The sequence below is a fragment of the Gavia stellata genome, chromosome 3 (assembly GCF_030936135.1).
Source record: "Gavia stellata isolate bGavSte3 chromosome 3, bGavSte3.hap2, whole genome shotgun sequence".
Taxonomy (NCBI): Eukaryota; Metazoa; Chordata; class Aves; order Gaviiformes; family Gaviidae; genus Gavia; species Gavia stellata.
Window position 1 is genome coordinate 6160081 of NC_082596.1, and position 17155 is coordinate 6177235.

The 17155-nt window shown below is 42.7% G+C and overlaps 1 protein-coding gene across 1 annotated transcript in view; it reads left to right on the forward strand.

The window, feature by feature from the left end:
- COL22A1 (collagen type XXII alpha 1 chain) overlaps nt 1-17155 on the forward strand; it is a 214464-nt gene that overhangs the window by 148429 nt on the left and 48880 nt on the right. Inside the window, exons 25-34 of the mRNA XM_059815813.1 lie at nt 658-711; nt 2179-2232; nt 2643-2678; nt 6373-6435; nt 8056-8109; nt 9680-9721; nt 11851-11883; nt 15237-15290; nt 15831-15884; nt 17035-17088. Coding sequence (XP_059671796.1) covers nt 658-711; nt 2179-2232; nt 2643-2678; nt 6373-6435; nt 8056-8109; nt 9680-9721; nt 11851-11883; nt 15237-15290; nt 15831-15884; nt 17035-17088 — 498 coding nt within the window. The remainder of the gene's footprint in view (nt 1-657; nt 712-2178; nt 2233-2642; nt 2679-6372; nt 6436-8055; nt 8110-9679; nt 9722-11850; nt 11884-15236; nt 15291-15830; nt 15885-17034; nt 17089-17155) is intronic.

Genomic DNA, 17155 nt, shown 5'->3' on the forward strand with positions numbered 1-17155 from the left:
AATCAAAATCTCAGATTTATCAGAACATAGCAATTTCTGTTGGCTGTTAAGTCAAGAAAGGTGAATTATGAAATACTTAGTATTAAGAAGTGCCACCTACAGCATGTGGTATTTGGGGATCGACTGACACTCAGAAAGGGGACAAAACTTTTTCTCACCATTTTAAATGTGCTATAGGAAGTAATTTTAATTCTTATCTCGCTGAACGATTCTGTCACTATGTGTTGTATAATTTAATTTTAGGAATCTATGTATTGTGTAAGAAATTGACAATATTTAAAAGGAGAAATAGACTTCAAAAATCTTTATAGCTACATATAATAGAGACTTATAGAGAATTATAAGTAAGAATATAAAGTTATTTAAGAATCCACAGTGCAGAAAAGTGCTACACTGTTGTTTCTCTGTAACAACACTGACATCCAGTGGTCATTCATCAGAACTGGGATACTGGAAAAAGGGCTGAGCAGGTACGTGCATTGTGAGAACTTCTGTATATTTTGAGTCACAGTAGTGAAAACAAAATGCATGAAGTCGTTCTTCTTTTCTTGAACTTAGGTCAGTGGCAAGAGGGATGAACTGAGCATGCTTATGCTGAGCTTGTTGTTAAGGATTTAAAGAACAGGCACTTACAGCTTATGATTTTCTCTTGTTTAGGGGTTGCCTGGCAAAGACGGTTTCAATGGGCTTCCTGGGCTTCCAGGTCAAAAGGCAAGTGACACCATGTACACCAGTATTAAGCTCCTTACCTGGGCAGCTTATCTGGGTGAGCTAGCAAGTGTAAGTGGAAAGGGGAGCACATCTCCAGAGCCAAACACCGCCTCACCAATCCCACATCACTGAGCCACAGGGGAAGCTCCAGGGCCAAGTCAGCCGGTGCGTTGGCACTGTACTGAGTCGTTATGAAGATTGAGCTCTTTGCAAATACAGCAGGGATGAGAGGTCCTATTCCAGTCTTCACTTACTGTATCCTGTTTGGCAAACACAGCTGAGCATTGCAAACAGAAAAGCTTCTACTCAGGAAAGCCAGTGACACTGACAAGTCAAGGCATGTGTCCAAGCCAGAAAGAAGAAGAACAAAGAAGTGTGACAGGCTCCAAAGATGTTCCTTTCTTTCCTCCCTGAAGGGCTGGAACGAAGAATTGCCATCCCTCTAAGGCTGCTGCAGGTCTGTGTGGCAGAAACATGGTTCTTCATTATTTCCTACTTCTTATGCCCCATTTGAAAGATTCTACAAATGACAGATTGAGAAGAGTGGCCTCCTCTGCTGTCTCTGCAGTGGGAGAAGGGAGACAGGAGATTTAGAGGTAGGAGACACTCTAGCTGACTTGCCATCACTCTTTAAGTAAGTGTCAAAATGTGCCATATTTTGACTCTGAAGGCCAAGGTAGGCTTTGGGGATAATGACACTATATTGGAATAAGGACAACAGCTCTTAACCATCTTTTGCCTTGGATTGCATTGGCAGCCGTCTTCTTCTCTCTGATACTTGAGCACTATGACCCCTACTTGTTCCAATAACACACTACATTTATACTTGCCTCTCTCAACTGAGTGCTTGAGCCCAGGTCTAGCAGAGTCCCCAGCTTCCATTTATTCATGAATAAAGGTGAGGAATTTGGAGCCTATAACAAATTTCTGAGGCTAAACAAACATTTGAATTTTATCCATAGCACTGTGTAGTACCTACTGTACTTCTCAGCTATGTAGCATGTTTCAGCTCTTAATCCACTGCAGTCTCTGCTCTCCATGCTGACACCACCCACATTGAAGGATCAGTTTCAAAGTATTTACCTAAGAGGTCCAGTGGCCAAGGTCCCAATCCCACAATTACTTATTTTTCTTAACAGAAATAATGTCGACTTTCTAAGCACATATAGTTTGAGGAAACTGAATGGAGGGTTTGTTTTTCAGTTAATTCACTATGGACATCTTTAATGTAACAGTGGTTGACTTTGTGTTATTCCAGAAATATTCTAGTAGGGTGATCGGTGCTGGAGATGTGATTGCAAACAGCACTAGAACAGAAAAACATCCCAGGAAACATATTCTCACATGGCCTCATTTACATTCTCAGGCTGATACTGAGGATCTGAGTCAAACTATTCCTTACCATTGCCTGCAAACATCCTGCACTACCAGAGGAGTTTGTATTTTAACTTCTTGTGTTCCCTGCAGGGAGAACGAGGGGAAAAGGGTGAGGAAGGCTTTCCTGGAAAAGCTGGCCCTAAGGTAAGGAATTTTATTTCATAGTTTGCTGTAGCTATTGAGTCAATCAAGGTGTGATTTTGGAAGGTCTTATACTGAAGTCAGGAGAGTAAGATTCCTCTAAAGTTGGAGGCATAAGAGGATGAGCAGATGTGGCTCACTGCCTTTCAGAGCTCATGGTGTTCCAAAATACCAAGCCCTGTTTGATGCTCCTCTCTCAAGCCTACGTGTGTAGGGAGATCTTACCTGGCTCTTGCGTTAACTCACTGTGGTTTGGGTTCTCAAGCTGTCAAGAAGGTAATTTCAGTGCCTTATGTGAAATAGGTAGAAGAGCATGGGCCAGGACCATAGGGGACACACTTCACTAATGAGAAAGTGTTCTTACAAAAGGGTCAGGTCCTTGCAATGTTAAAGTTTTGCTTTTGTTTTTCCAGGGTGAAACAGGGAGCCATGGCCAACCTGGTGAGCAGGTGAGCAGGAAAATGAGTCTTAGCAGCAAGGCCTACCTGTCAGAGCGATATAAAGTGACCACATGCAATAACAAAGCCATTTGCCAATAACAAGATCCGTACATGTCATTTGCATCTGCAATTGAAGATGCAACAGATGAGTGGATGAGACTCATGGTTGGACAGAGTAATGCAAAAATTCCAGAACAGAAATATGCTAAAGCCAACTTTTTATTGCGCCCTGGAAAACTCAAATCATCTTGTTCCTGCTGGATAGGGAAGAAAAGGAAGGCAGAGTGGCTTAAAAGTGCTTGTTTTCCTTCACACCTCACAGTAACCCAGGGTGTGGGTTCTAGAAGATGGGGAATTTACTTGTAACTATGCGATGCAAGGGGTGATGCTGTCATTTCTAGGTTGTAAATGCTTGCTAGGAAATAACCCCAGCTGACTGTTAGAAGTTACAGTTATCTTAGTCCTTATGTATTGGGACTTGGGTTTCAGCAGACAACTGCTGAGCTCAGTGAAGAACCAGGGAAATGTCCTGGGATTTTCTAAAGCACACAGCTGTCTAGAGCCCAGTCAGGACCATTAACTATAGATATTAACATTGTCAGCTGCATGCCAACTTTTCAACTGTAGTATGAAAATCTGTAGAAAGAGAAAACTGTGTAAGACAGAGTCCTGTATCTTTGGCATACGTCTTCAGATTTTGGGATAGAGAGTATATGCCAGCAATGGAAGGGTCTCAGAGCCTCAGTCTTCTCTTACTCCTACCAGTCTCAGTCCAACCTTCTGCTATAAAGATGAAATAGGAGAATGGTCATGACCTCTGCTCCTACGTTGTCTTGTGCAATAAAGCAGAACATGCACCATCTATACCACAAACAGGACTTAGAGGAAGTAAGGGAGGAAGTTGTCATAAGGAGTCTCATATAGCTGCTTTCCATAAGCTGTGGCAGTCTCTCACATCACATTTTAGACCATCACATTTTAGGAATTGCTGACCATTTTTCCTATTTGTCAGGGTGTCGTAGTGAGGTCCTCTGCCGCTATCTACCCCTTGAAGAAATAAGGTTCCCAGTCCAAGGTATAAAGTAAGGTTTATAGGGATAAGGCACTTATTAAGTGGATAACAATTACACCACCTTGCAAGTGGAGACTGTTCTACTTCTATTCCAAAATTCCTTATAATCTACCTAGTAGGTATCACTCAGTTCCCAGGAAAGTACCCTTGCCTGCCGTCCAAAGTAAGGGGAGATCACCACGGCACGGGCCAGCCGTTCCTCAGGAGCGCTTGCATCAGGGTCTCAAGGAGCGGTTTCTATGCCCTTCCTTTGTGGTTTCTATACCCTTCCTTGGTGGTTTCTGGGATCACTGCCCAGCAGTGTCATTTTGCTGTTGTCGGGCAAACAAACTGCTGAGCTTGCAGTTGCCGGGCAAGCTCGGGCCCAATGCAATGAAGGGTTAGACCCCCGACTCAAGCATTGCCACTTGGTCTGGATCATCTCCCTACACAGGGCTATTTTGAATTCTAATACCACCTCCTAAAACACTTGCCTCTCTCCCCACAGCGTGGTGTTCTCCACATATTTCATAAATGTTCTCTTTACTGTCACCTCAGTCATAAATTAAAATATTGAATGGTGCAGAGCCTTAGAGGACTTCATATATCTTCTGAATTGGACAGGAAACAGCTAATAACAGGTGTGTGAGGAAAGGCTGAGGGACTTGGGTCTTTTTAGTCTGGAGAAGAGAAGACTGAGGGAGGATCTTATCAATGCTTATTAATACTTCAGGGGTGGGTGCCAGGAGGATGGGGCCAGTCTTTTTTCAGGGGTGCCCAGTGACAGGATGAGAGGTAATGGGCACAGACTTGGTCATAGGAAGTTCCATCTAAACATGAGAAGGAACTTCTTTCCTTTGAGGGTGGCAGAGCCCTGGAACAAGCTGCCCACAGAGGTTGTGGAGTCTCCTTCTCTGGAGAAGTAACCCTGTGCAACCTGCTCTAGGTGAACCTGCTCTGGCAGGGGGGGTTGGACTAGATGATCTCCAGAGGTCCCTTCCAACCCCTGTCATTCTGTGAATGTAGTTTCTTCAATCAATTTTACACCATCCTCCAAACACTTATTTTCTATGCTGCATTTCTGTAGTTTACTAATGAAAACATCATGTTGGCCTGTGTCACATGTCTTACTGGTGTCAAGAGACATCACATAAATGCTTCCTTCTTGTCTGCTTAGTTATCCTGTCAAGGGAGAGAACTGGCTGGGTTTGACAAGATTAGTTTTTAACAAATCCATATTGGTTGTTTTGTATTACCTTTCTGTCCTTGAGTTCATAGAAACTCATTGAAATTTTGCTTCAGTATCTTTCCAGGGGCCAAAGTTACACCACGTATTTTTATTTTTACTCCAAACTCTCCTTTTTTCTTCTTGTAATGTTAGGCCCTCTGCTTGCTATCATGTTGTCTGGGATCTTACCATCAGCCGGGATCCTGCGGTGGCTCCCATAAAGAACCACTGCCTCTGTCACCAAATCTCACTGTCTTCAGAATTCTCCAAACATCACCCTGATGTTCCTAGTCATACTCAGTCACCACAGCATCTTGTTCCTCACCTGATTTCTTCTGCAGACTCCTTGCACCTATATCATGACAATGTTTTGACTCTTCCTGTACTTCAGAGACAATATCTTTAAAGCAGTGATCACCTTTTCTTCGTTCGATATTTGTACAGCACTTAGTGCATTCGGGTCCTGTCCATGACTGAGATCCTTTGTGATATTGCACTACAAATGCAGATAGATAGCAGAATAATTATAAATAGGAAACCATATGGTTATTTTCAGATGACAAACTGGGTCAACCTGGAGCTAAATTTGAGAATACTTGCTATATTTAGAACAAATCACATGACACAGAGATCATAATTACTCCAATAGCAAGTATCATAAAGCAGAAACTCAAAGGTAATGTTCAAAGAGAAAGAAATCCAAATGTGCAATAGTGCATCCAGAAAATTCTAGATCTGTTCGTCAAGCAACATCCGTACTGTTCAGATTAATATAGTGCAGTTTTTGCATTTCCAGACTACACCAGATCATTAAAAATGAAAATTAAAGTTAGATTTAATTTTTTAAGCTACTTTTATTTGCTTGCTTGGTCCTGCTACAGAGCAGCATGAAGAAAACATGTCCTAAATTCCATGGTGTCAGTTAACAGTGTAACAGCAAAAAGAGAGAGGTCTTAGCTGCTGTTTTAAGTAATGATTTTCCAGGAAGAAGAAATTATTTGATAATCAAACTAATCCTATTCTCTCTCAGCAAACTACATCTATAATCAATCCCGTGAAAAAACTGGGGAAGTTTCTGGCCTACAGCACAGACCATATGAATCATGGTGTCACTAGGTATCAAGAAGGAAACATCTGCAGTCATTATGAGTTCTGAACAATTTGCAGTCTAGTATAAGACATGTGAAGAGATAGACGGCTAAATCAAGGTTTCATCCTTCCCAGCCTAAGGGCACTATGGCTAGATTAGCCTACCCTGAGGGGCAGACTTGATGCATTTTTAACTGACGTGAGTGAGAGAAGAGTTTGGCCCACGATTCTGCCTTTTCATTCTTAATTATATTTGAAAATGATGGGTTTTATTAATAGAAGCCATGCTTGATGACTCTTCCTAGATTTCACAAACTTCTCTGTCTTTCTTTCAGGGTGAAGCAGGTCTTCCTGGTCCTCAGGGTTTACCTGGGCTGAGAGGAGAAAAAGGAGACCAGGTAGGTGACTTTGAGTCATAGCTTGATTTATTTTGGCCATTTGGCGCCAGGAGGACTTATCTCGAGTGTCCCTAGATGATGTTCTCTCTTGGTGTGATTGCTGTGGTGAGCAGCTGATTGGCATCCAGCAAAGTCTTCAAGTACCCCTTCCAAAAAGGTACTTTACTGCCTGGTGACTGGTCCTAATCGCAGCGGAGGTGCTAGTGAACAGTGTCTAGCCTAAATGCAGAAGGTTATGACTCACGAGGCAGTAGAAGAGGTACAGTAGTCTTTAGGCCTTACTTTCAGAACATTATCAATAACAACAAAAAATCACAAATCCCCCTTGTCACTGAGCCCTGGAGAAGGCTCCAGGTGGTTGGATCATTTTCTGCTGGCCTAACTTCCATCCAAGTCCTGCTGTTTACTGCTTCCCCTGGACAGGTCCAGACCTCCAGAGGCATTTACATACTGGGAAATAGTTGGATCAGGGGCCTGACAGTAAATTTAGCCATGTAAATGAGGCTTGTAGTCCTGATAACTGGCTGCATGCTTGAATGTGAGCAAGAAAGATCTAAAATTAACTGAGGTCTTACCAGTTTGCTGCATTATATGTATTGTATAGCATAGGATATAGAATATATTCTCTCTAAATATAAAATCATAGAAATATAGGTCAGATAGCTCCTATTTGAATGCAGCGTAAATACATTTTGTGTATGTGCTTTAAGGAGTATTCACATCATCCTTGTTAAGCATCACCCGCTCAGATGACCAGGTTACCTGGGCAAAATAGAGAGACAGGCACCAACGAATGGATGAATCAGAAGATTGTGGGTTGGAGCACAAGTCTTATGAGGAGCGGTTCAGAGATCTGAGGTTGTTTAATCTGGAGAAGAGGAGGCTCAAGGGAGACCTTATTGCTCTCTACAATTACCTGAAAGGGAGTTGTAGAGAGATGGGTGCTGCTCTCTTCTCCCAAGTGACAAGTGATAGGACAAGAGGAAATGGCCTCAAGTTGCACCATGGGAGGTTTAGATTGGATATTAGGAAAAATTTCTTCACAGAAAGGGTTGTCAGACACTGGAACAGGCTGCCCAGGGAGGTGGTGAAGTCACCATCCCCTGGAGGTATTTAAAGACATGTGGATGAGGTGCTTAGGGACATGGTTTAGTGGTGGACTCAGCAGGGTTAGGTTTACGGTTGGACTTGATGATCTTAAAGGTCTTTTCTGACCTAAATGATTCTATGATTCTGTGATGATTCAGAAATCTTTAACTTAAACAAAACTGGTAGTATGAATGTCCACTTTGGGTCTTAACTCCTGTTCTGGTGCCTCTCTTGTCCACCTAGAAAAAAAATCTGTTTTTTTTAACTGCATCAAGCAGTAGGATCTTTTACATGAAAGTTGATTTAGGATTGGTGTTTTCCTTTCCATGAACTTAATTGCTATTAATTGGCATTTGAAAATAGTGTGGATTTTATGAAGCCATCTCCAGAATTTTACATTTTTAATTGCTTGCACTATATCTTGGAGGGACAGGTAAGACCAACTGAAAGTGTAAAATATACTAGTGGGATGGATGCAATCAAATCAAACCAAACCATGCATATTTCTTGCTTTCTTTTCCCTGCTTTTAGGGAGAAAAAGGAAAAGATGGTCTCCCAGGATTGAAAGGTGAAAGAGGAGAAAAGGTGAGTCATGAAGTGAGCATGCTCCTCCTTAGACAAGAGGGGAAAAGAGTGAAGGGCACAGAGACAACAGATAGAGGAGAAGATCTGAAGAAGATTAGAGAAGTCTGTTAGCTGAGCCTTACTGAGAAGCAGCAGAGAAAGCTGTGTGTGGGACAGAGACAACCATTTATTGAGTAATGCAAGAAATAGTAAGCAGTTGATGAAAACTAAGGACAGTTTCTTTAATTCAAGGAAACCTTTCTTTGTTTTAAAACTGTCTGATAGAAATGAGCCTGGAATTAAATTCTTTCAACCACTGTGAAGATGAAGCACTGACCTTGCAGATGCCTGCATTTGTATAGTTAAAAATTTGCTCTCATTATAGTGGCAGTAAGCATCAGGAAGTGGGTACCACTTTGTTCTTCTTCCTAGGAAACATCAGCCCTCAGTTTACCTGTGACTTTCACCATCTATGGAGGGCAAGAACTGGATTTAGAAACTTAAATTTTTATTGAAAACACAGGAATTTTTTCCATCCACAAAAGAAGTTCAGCTAAAACATGTTTTTCAATCAAGAATTTTGATCAACTTCAACTTAAAATGCAAATTAAACTCCATATCACTTCTACACTGGATGGCGTAACATTAGAAATTCATTGACCTGTGAAGTCAGATCAACGATAAAGTCATAAAGTGATAAAGACAGCAAAGTGAGAATCCTGTATGCAAAAAATGAAGGACAGCAGAAATTCTGGCCAGAGCAATGAGGTAAATTCCACCCAACAGAGAAGTGCTATGGCATTTTCAGTGTCACTGAGCTGACAGGTGGTCATTGGGTTACATGTCATCTGGTAACGTTGCATCTTTTAGCTGATAATGTTGAATTTTATTTGGGCCAGCAGTGTGCCCAGTGCCCAGCAGTGTGCCCAAGTGGCCAAGAAGGCAAATGGCATCCTGGCCTCTATCAGAAATAGTGTGGCCAGCAGGACTAGGGAAGTGATCGTGCCCCTGTACTCGGCACTGGTGAGGCCGCACCTCGAATCCTGTGTTCAGTTTTGGGGCCCCTCACTACAAGAAAGACATTGAGGTGCTGGAGCGTGTCCAGAGAAGGGCGACAAAGCTGGTGAGGGGTCTGGAGCACAAGTCTGATGAGGAGTGGCTGAGGGACCTGGGGTTGTTCAGTCTGGAGAAGAGGAGGCTGAGGGGAGACCTCATCGCTCTCTACAACTACCTGAAAGGGGGTTGCAGAGAGGTGGGTGTTGGCCTCTTCTCCCAAGTGACAAGTGACAGGACAAGAGGAAATGGCCTCAAGTTGTGCCAGGGGAGGTTTAGGCTTGATATTAGGAAAAACGTCTTCACTGAAAGTGTTGTCAGACATTGGAACAGGCTGCCCAGGGAGGTGGTTGAGTGACCATCCCTGGAGGTATTTAAAAGACATGTGGATGAGGCGCTTAGGGACGCGGTTTAGTGGTGGACTCAGCAGGGTTAGGTTTACAGTTGGACTTAATGATCTTAAATTTCTTTTCCATCCTAAATGATTCTATGATTCTATCTTTTTATATCCTTAGTTATATTTTTCTCCTATCTCTAGGGTGATATGGGTTCCCCTGGACCACCAGGCTTACCTGGAACGGTAAGTAATATTGTGTTCTGTGCTGCAACAATATATAAGGCATCATCACACTTTCTCCACACAAATTCCTTAGAAACAAAGCTTTTCAAGATCCCTACTTCTCTGCAGAAACTTCTGGACACATTTACTCTGAGATTATCTCCCGTTGCTTCAGAGAAGCAATACCAAGAGGAAATGGGCTCAAGTTGTGCCAGGGGAGGTTCAGGCTGGATATTAGGAAAAATTTCTTTACTAAGTGGTGAAGCATTGGAACAGGCTGCCCAGGGAGGTGGTGGAGTCACCATCACTGGAGGTGTTCAAGGAACGTGTAGACGCGGCACTGCAGGACATGGTTTAGTGGGCATGGTGGTGTTGGGTTGATGGCTGGACTTTACCTTACAGGTCTTTTCCAACCTTAATGATTCTGTGATGCTGTGAAGGTGTATTTGGTCTTTTTATTTTTGGAGGAGGTTGTGCCCTCCTCTGCCTTTTTGCAAACAGCATTTTTGTATGCCCTTGCCTTGTGGTAGCACTTAAATTGAATTTATGATTTGTTTAGCGGCCGTGGAAGCTGTCTGAAGAAGGTCATGGCTGAAAATGGGGAGTGTGTTCATACAGATTTTCCAGGTTGAGCTAGATATTTCCAACTGAGACTTCAGGATAAGACTGGCTCTGAACAGATACCAGTGAACAACAGCTTGTCTTTTTGGGGAACAATTCACCTTCTTCCAGGAAGAACAGAGGGTTCCACTTCCCATTGACAAGAACGTATGGGGTTGGGGATTCAGCAATGCTGTAGCCTCCCAGAGCCTCCATCGCATACAGTGCCACGCTGTGCTGTAAGCCCAGAAAGATCCTCTCATCCCAGAGTTCATTCTGGGTTCAGCACTGGATCTAACATGCAAACCAGTCGTGCCTGATTGCACATACCCTTTCTGCTAATAAAAACAAAGACCAAGAAAACATCAATTTAGTGTTTTAAAAATGAGCCTGCAAAATTACTTTTGGGAGCATGAGCATAATTACAGTGAAGTTCACTATAGGCAATTAAACCAGCATCCACTGAATGTAAATACATAAACCTCACAGTTCCCTCCAGCAAAATCTGAGTAAACAGCTTGGAGTAAGCACTAGGAACAGGCCTGTCATTGCAACAGGAGGGCTGATCCCAGTCACAGATGCTCCAAAAAATGGCAGATAGCCACTTTTCAGCTTTGCTCACCACCAGTGGTTACAGCTGTGACAGTCACATTATGGAGAGAATTTGAATCAAAGTCTGTTGGAGAAAATCAAGTGCCTACAGACCTTCATGCAGCAATGGAGGAGGTATTATAATTTATTCCCTGCTATTAGTTGAGCCTCTTTAGTCTGTGCCAAAGGGTGCTTCGTGGTACCATGTAGGAAGACTCCATGTGTATCACACAAGAATCATCCAGTCCCACCACCAAGGATAAATCTTAGTCAAGGCAGAGAAGGCAGCTTACAAACACGGTACGACATGGCTAGATATAGAGAAGATATGCCCGACTGCTCAAGCTTCTTGTGTTTGTAGGGAGAAATTATTTCTATTTCAGCTGTAAAAGTAGGTGATGATTTTGACATATCCTCATTTCATCAAGGACTAATTTTTTCTTCCCAATTTTATCAGTTTTGATAAAAGATACTGCCTCTCTCTACAAAACTTGATCCTTTTTTTGTGGCTAGTCCTTCAGGATGACTATGTAATCCCTAAGACAGCCATGTTGAGGTGTATGCATCTTGTATATGGAACAAAGCAGAGAGAGAACACACCAAGCTCAGCCATGGAGTTAGGAAATACAGTAATAGTGAAGATGGCTCCAAGAGGAAAAGTGAGCTGGAGATTGCTAACAGCAGACTTGCTAACTAGGTTAAAAATTGTTTGGTTTTTCATAGCAGTGGGACATACAGGATGTTTTTGAGTTTATGTTCATATTTCAAATACTCTAGGAAATGTCTGATATTTGTGAGCGTTTTTCCAAACAGCCAGATGTTACAATAAGGTGCTTATTTATAAACTTACTGATGGATATATGGAATGTGTAATCTGTAATGACAAGGAAAATACATAAGTTATTGCATTTCAAGGAAAATAGGCAATGCTTCTTTTAACTCTCCCGTTTCTCTTCCAGACAGCTTTCTTCACTCCACACCCTAGGATTCCTGTAAGTAACATCTCTAATAAACGTGGCTTCTTGTAGCTGATAGACACACAGCACCTTAGTATTTTCCATGTTATTTAAATGCTTTCAATAAAGAGCTCAGCTTGAGTCTGGTTCTGGACAACTTCACCATTGTAACCAGGCATGATGAGAAGCCCACGGCTGTCCTGGTAACAGCAGCATCCAAGCCAGCCGGGGCCAGGACATGGCTGTATGCTGTCCCAGCCTCTTAAATGAAGAGTGCTTGCAGCACATAATGGGAAATATCTGGCATTAATGTAGGATCACACCATTAGTATGTGAATAAGCTTGTTAAGGATCAGGAGGCTTTACGGCATGTATAAATGGCAGAGGTAGGCTGTAAGAGTGACATCATTAGAAAAGAAAGTGCATATGCCAAGTTCTGCGGAGGCTGAGGAAGGAAACAGGAATGTGAGGTAGTACGGGAAATAGAGACAAGATTTCTTTGATTCACTTTTCCCCTTGGCTTATAGTTTGCTAATATATATACTAAGGAAATATGTAGAACAATGACATCGTATGTGGTCTTTGTAGTGCTACAATCACAGAAGGAGTTATCACTTGCTTTGGGTGTGTTACTCTTGTAAATGAGCTGCAAGAGAATAAGGAATAAAAGGCTTGAAGTCTGTCAGCAGGTCAGGTCGCTGGGATTTCTCCATGTGCAAGATGAATGTGATGATATTTTCTGTAGCATGGGTCTGCACATAGTGTTGGGAGCTTTGGGAGGGGAAGGGAAGGATAGTTAGCTTTGATTTACAGCTTTGCAAATTATGGTGCCAGAAGATGGTGATAAGCCTTAGGAGAATGTCATGGGTGATGTTACAGAGGCTGCAGGACCAGCAGGGTGCTGAAAGTTGTCACGCACTCTCCAAAACACAACACTTGCCGTTGCTTTCCATTGAGTATGTGGTGTATAGTACCAGGGAGCAACTTACACAGACGGAGACAGGAAACACAGCCTGGATAGAAGGCAGCAACACCATTACTCTACTTACTTATTATTAGTTAAAATCAATTTCATTTAAAACACACCTTAGCAATTGTCAGAAACAGAAAATCCCTGACCAAGTGAGTCTGTACCCACCACTGCAGCTCTGTTGTGTGTTTTGGGTGCAGCCTGGGGTGTGAGCTCTGCAGAAACTTGCTGATGCAGCAGGGCAGTAGAAGCGGGGGTCAGTTTCTTCCATGGGGTGCAGGCAACTTTTTCATGTTTATCTAGGCAAGTGAGTTAAAATCATTAAATATTTCTTGGAGACGGGGTGCGTGAGAGCCACAGTGGTGGTCAGGTATGACGGCTGGGAGGAGGCAAAAGCAGTAACGCAGGAGATGGCTCCTCACTTTGCCTTCTATCTCCCACTGCAGCTGGGCACAGCTGCGCCCCCACTGCCTTTGCTGTCCTTTAAGTGGCACAGAAATGACTAACGCGTTAATTGAGACTACAGGAGGACACTGCCGAGAGCAGGTCAAGGAAGCTGTAAGCTCTGATCTGGCTCAGGTTGGTAGCAGCTGTTAGCTGTCACCACATCATCTCTGTTCATTGAGCTGTAGGAAAGAAGTGGGTGGCAGTAGATTAAGTCCAGCTGCCGGGGGCAGAGGTCTCTACAACATGCAGCACTAGCAGACAGTGTTAACAGTCTCAGCAGATAGTCGTGGGTTTGGCAAATTTGGAAGGACTCGCAAGCAGATTTGCTGGCAGGTTGGGTTAAGAAATGCTGCCTCTACCTATGCTTGTGGCTGTGCAAGGACGTGAGACTGGAATTTTGCCGATTTTGCATTAACGTGTAAGTCAAGCATCAAGGAAAAAGTGGGAGACAGGAGAATATTAAAAAAGCTTCCTCCCTTTACCTGTTGGGTTACTTTTTCCCTTTGCAGTCTTGTCTTCCCTTGTAAAATGTGCCCTTATTCCCACTTAGTAACACCATCCCTGCCTACAAATTTATTGCTGTACGACTGTGCTTTGTTGCTCTGCTTTCTCAAAAGGGGTTCAGAGCTTGAAATGTCATTACGCAAAACAACTTCTAGGCACAATCATACGGGTTTGTGGTATAGGACCTTTTGCTTGAACTACTTTAGGTGGTCCCGTTATTTTTCTGAAGGCCACTAGATGGCATAAGGGACTGCCTGATTAAAAGTTGATCTCACTGGGTGCTACTTGGAGAGTAAAATTCCTCCTATTATTTATCACAGATGATAATATTTATTCAGAATGCATAATAAATACAGACATAAGTAATATTTATGCAGGTACATTTATTTTGTGTGTTAAAGAATCATTTGCAAATGGACTTTGAATTCCCAGGTGTTGTGGAAATGATTGGCAAATAGCTGATGTGAATAAAATTCAAGCTGATTTGTCTTGGGCTCTGCATTTTGACTGATCACTATTCCTTGTGTGTGTAGCTTAAATCACTGATGTTCTTACTTTTCCTTGATTGCATAATTGAAACACCTTGTATGATAAATAATGAATAAGTAACGATTGCTGTTGCCTGAATACATATGTTCATATAAATATACAAATGTGAGTATTCATGTAATGCCTGGTTTATTCTAGCTAGTTCAATAATTGTGTGCTGTTCCTTTTCAATTTATAAAAAACAAAAATATGGACTTATTGATTATTGTTCTGGAGCTCAGAACAAAGCTGATGAACTTCTGTCTAAAAGCATCTTCAATTTACTGTAGGGAGGAAGAACAGGAATAAATTAGTCCTATTAGTCAATGATGGTGGTGCATGAAATAACGTACTGACATTGCAGGAGGGAGGGGAAGTTGCATGGATGTATGGAGATGTTGACAGAACTAGAGATCAGGAAAAGCTCCATAGTACACATCTCTGGAAGTGGTCAAGATGAGACCCTGAACACCCCTCTCTTATAGGTGGAATAGGGAACTCTCTGTGTGTGGGATAATTTCCCCAATTGTAGGGTGACATTAGGTCTGTGGTCCTACAGAGAGGCAGCGCAGTGGCGCTTGTGCTTTTGCTCTTGGTCAGATCATCTGGCCTTTTAATATATTGGAGATGAAGTGATCACATTTTGGAATCGTAAATTCTTTAACTACTATTCTCTATGAGGGAAAACTGTTGTCTTTTTAAATTGAACATTTTGGCAATTATTATCATCACAGTCCAAGAAGTCTAGACAAAGATCTCCAAATCTTAGTGTGTGATATCATAGTTTTAATTCATTGACCTCAAAGTCCTTTGAGGAAAATACTCTGTATTAGGAATTCATATCTGATTAAAAGAGCCCTCTTTGCAAAACAGGACCAGTGTGCTGTACAGCCATGGAAATAGCTTTTCTTTCTCTCTTTGTCTTACTGTTTTATATCAGGGTGAACCTGGACCAAAAGGGGAGAAAGGAGATCAAGGAACGAGCGGAGAACCTGTAAGCACAGCCAGGTGTTTCTTCAGTTGGTTTTGAACTTTAGCAGGCAGAGGACATGAGAGCTGCCTGTTTTGGAGGGAGAGGTGGGGACATGCTCCTTCCATAGTTGGGATGCTTCTCTCATCAGAGATGGCCACAGTGGTGCTTGGCTTTGTACCAGCTGCTAAATGACTTTTGTACCGGAAGCGAAATGACTAAATGAATTTAAGCACCTGATTTATAGCTCAGGGCCTTAGTGGCTGAAAAGAGGACTATGGGGTTTGCTGGCAGAGCTTGGCTGACAGTAAGGTTGTACAGGATTTATTAAGGGCTTTTGAAGTGATGTGGCCCAGCTAAATTGTGCATGTGGCTACTCCATTTGTATTGTGGACTGCTCCTGTTCTGCATGGAGCTCCCGGGAGAGACAGTCCTGTGCAGTCACAGCCTCTGTAAAAATGACCCTTTCTTCTCTCAGTGGGAGGAAGGAGAAACATCTTCTTCTGCTCAGGAGAAGAAAGGAGCAGTTTCCTTCAGGTCCTTCAACTCTCTCTGTTTTTGCAGGGAATACCTGGGGTCCCAGGTGAACAAGGTGTCCCAGGACCTGCAGGAGTACAGGTAAGAGGGCCCAGCCTTGAAGAAAATCTTTGACATGACCAGAGAGGGGTGTCTTCAAGGTCTATATCACTGTAAATAATTCTTCCCCTATATACCAACAGCCCATTTCTCTTTCCTCATTGTTGTAAGTTCAGGGACTTCTGCAAAGATATTTACTTATGCTGGAGATCAGGACAACATGAGGAAATCAAAGCAGAAACATGGAGTCTCTGTAGCATGACCAGTATTGTCTGAGAGACTCCTTCCAACTTCAGGATCCTTGAAGAGAGCATCTTGTATTGATGCCACTGAACCACAGATCTCACAGATAAGTTACTGCAGTACATTGGCAAAACATTGCAGAGCATTCAGATTCAACCCTAGCCCATTCGATCCTGAATGCACTGTGGCTCATGTGAAATGGTTTTATAGTCTCAATTATCTTCTGAAAATTTCTTGGCTCTTGCATATTATTTCCAGTCCTCACCTAGGTAAGTTTTTATGTCAATGTGGGAGCGTGTTCACTCTGCCATCATCTGTGCTGTGCCCAAGCCATATAGTCAGCTATTACTTGGGCATCAATAGCTTAAACAGGTTAACGGCAGTCTTAGCATTATGAAAACGACAGTAATACCATGCAACTTTTAACTGACATCTGCGAAATGGGGGACTGTTCAGTGAGTAGACTCTGTCCTGCCAAAATACTTAAAGAAAGGGCTGCGTGATATGTAGGACTGGGACAAACCCTCTGGACTGTCATCTATTTTGACCATTTCTAAATGGCTGTTGTTTGTATTTGAGAACTGTGGGCAAAAATTCCTCTGTGCAGGGAGACCATCAGAGTTGAGCTGGAAATGAAGTAGTTGGTAGGCCTGAGGGTAGGAAGGAATTTCACCCAGATGAATGCCTGCAAGTTTCAGCATCCTGTGCTGAGAAACAGCCTCTGAGCTGGTCCGTCATTAGTAATTCTTCTTATGTCTCAGGGTTTTATTTTTATATTTCATTTTCTCACTGTACAAAGAACTGGGACCTATTTCCTCAGCTGTTAAACTGTCAATTGATTAACGAAAACCATTGCCTAGTGCACGTTCAGGTGTCTTGAAGTCTCTTTGTCCGGCAGGCAGTCCTGTCCCATCTCTAATCAGCTGGTATCTCTCTTCTTTCTGCACAGGGCACAAAGGGGCAGAAAGGAGCCCGAGGTGAAGCTGGAGCCCCTGGAGAGACTGTGAGTAACTGTTTCCCTTGCAGCATTTTTCCTGGACAGTAACACACCTGAAGGGACTCTGAAGTCA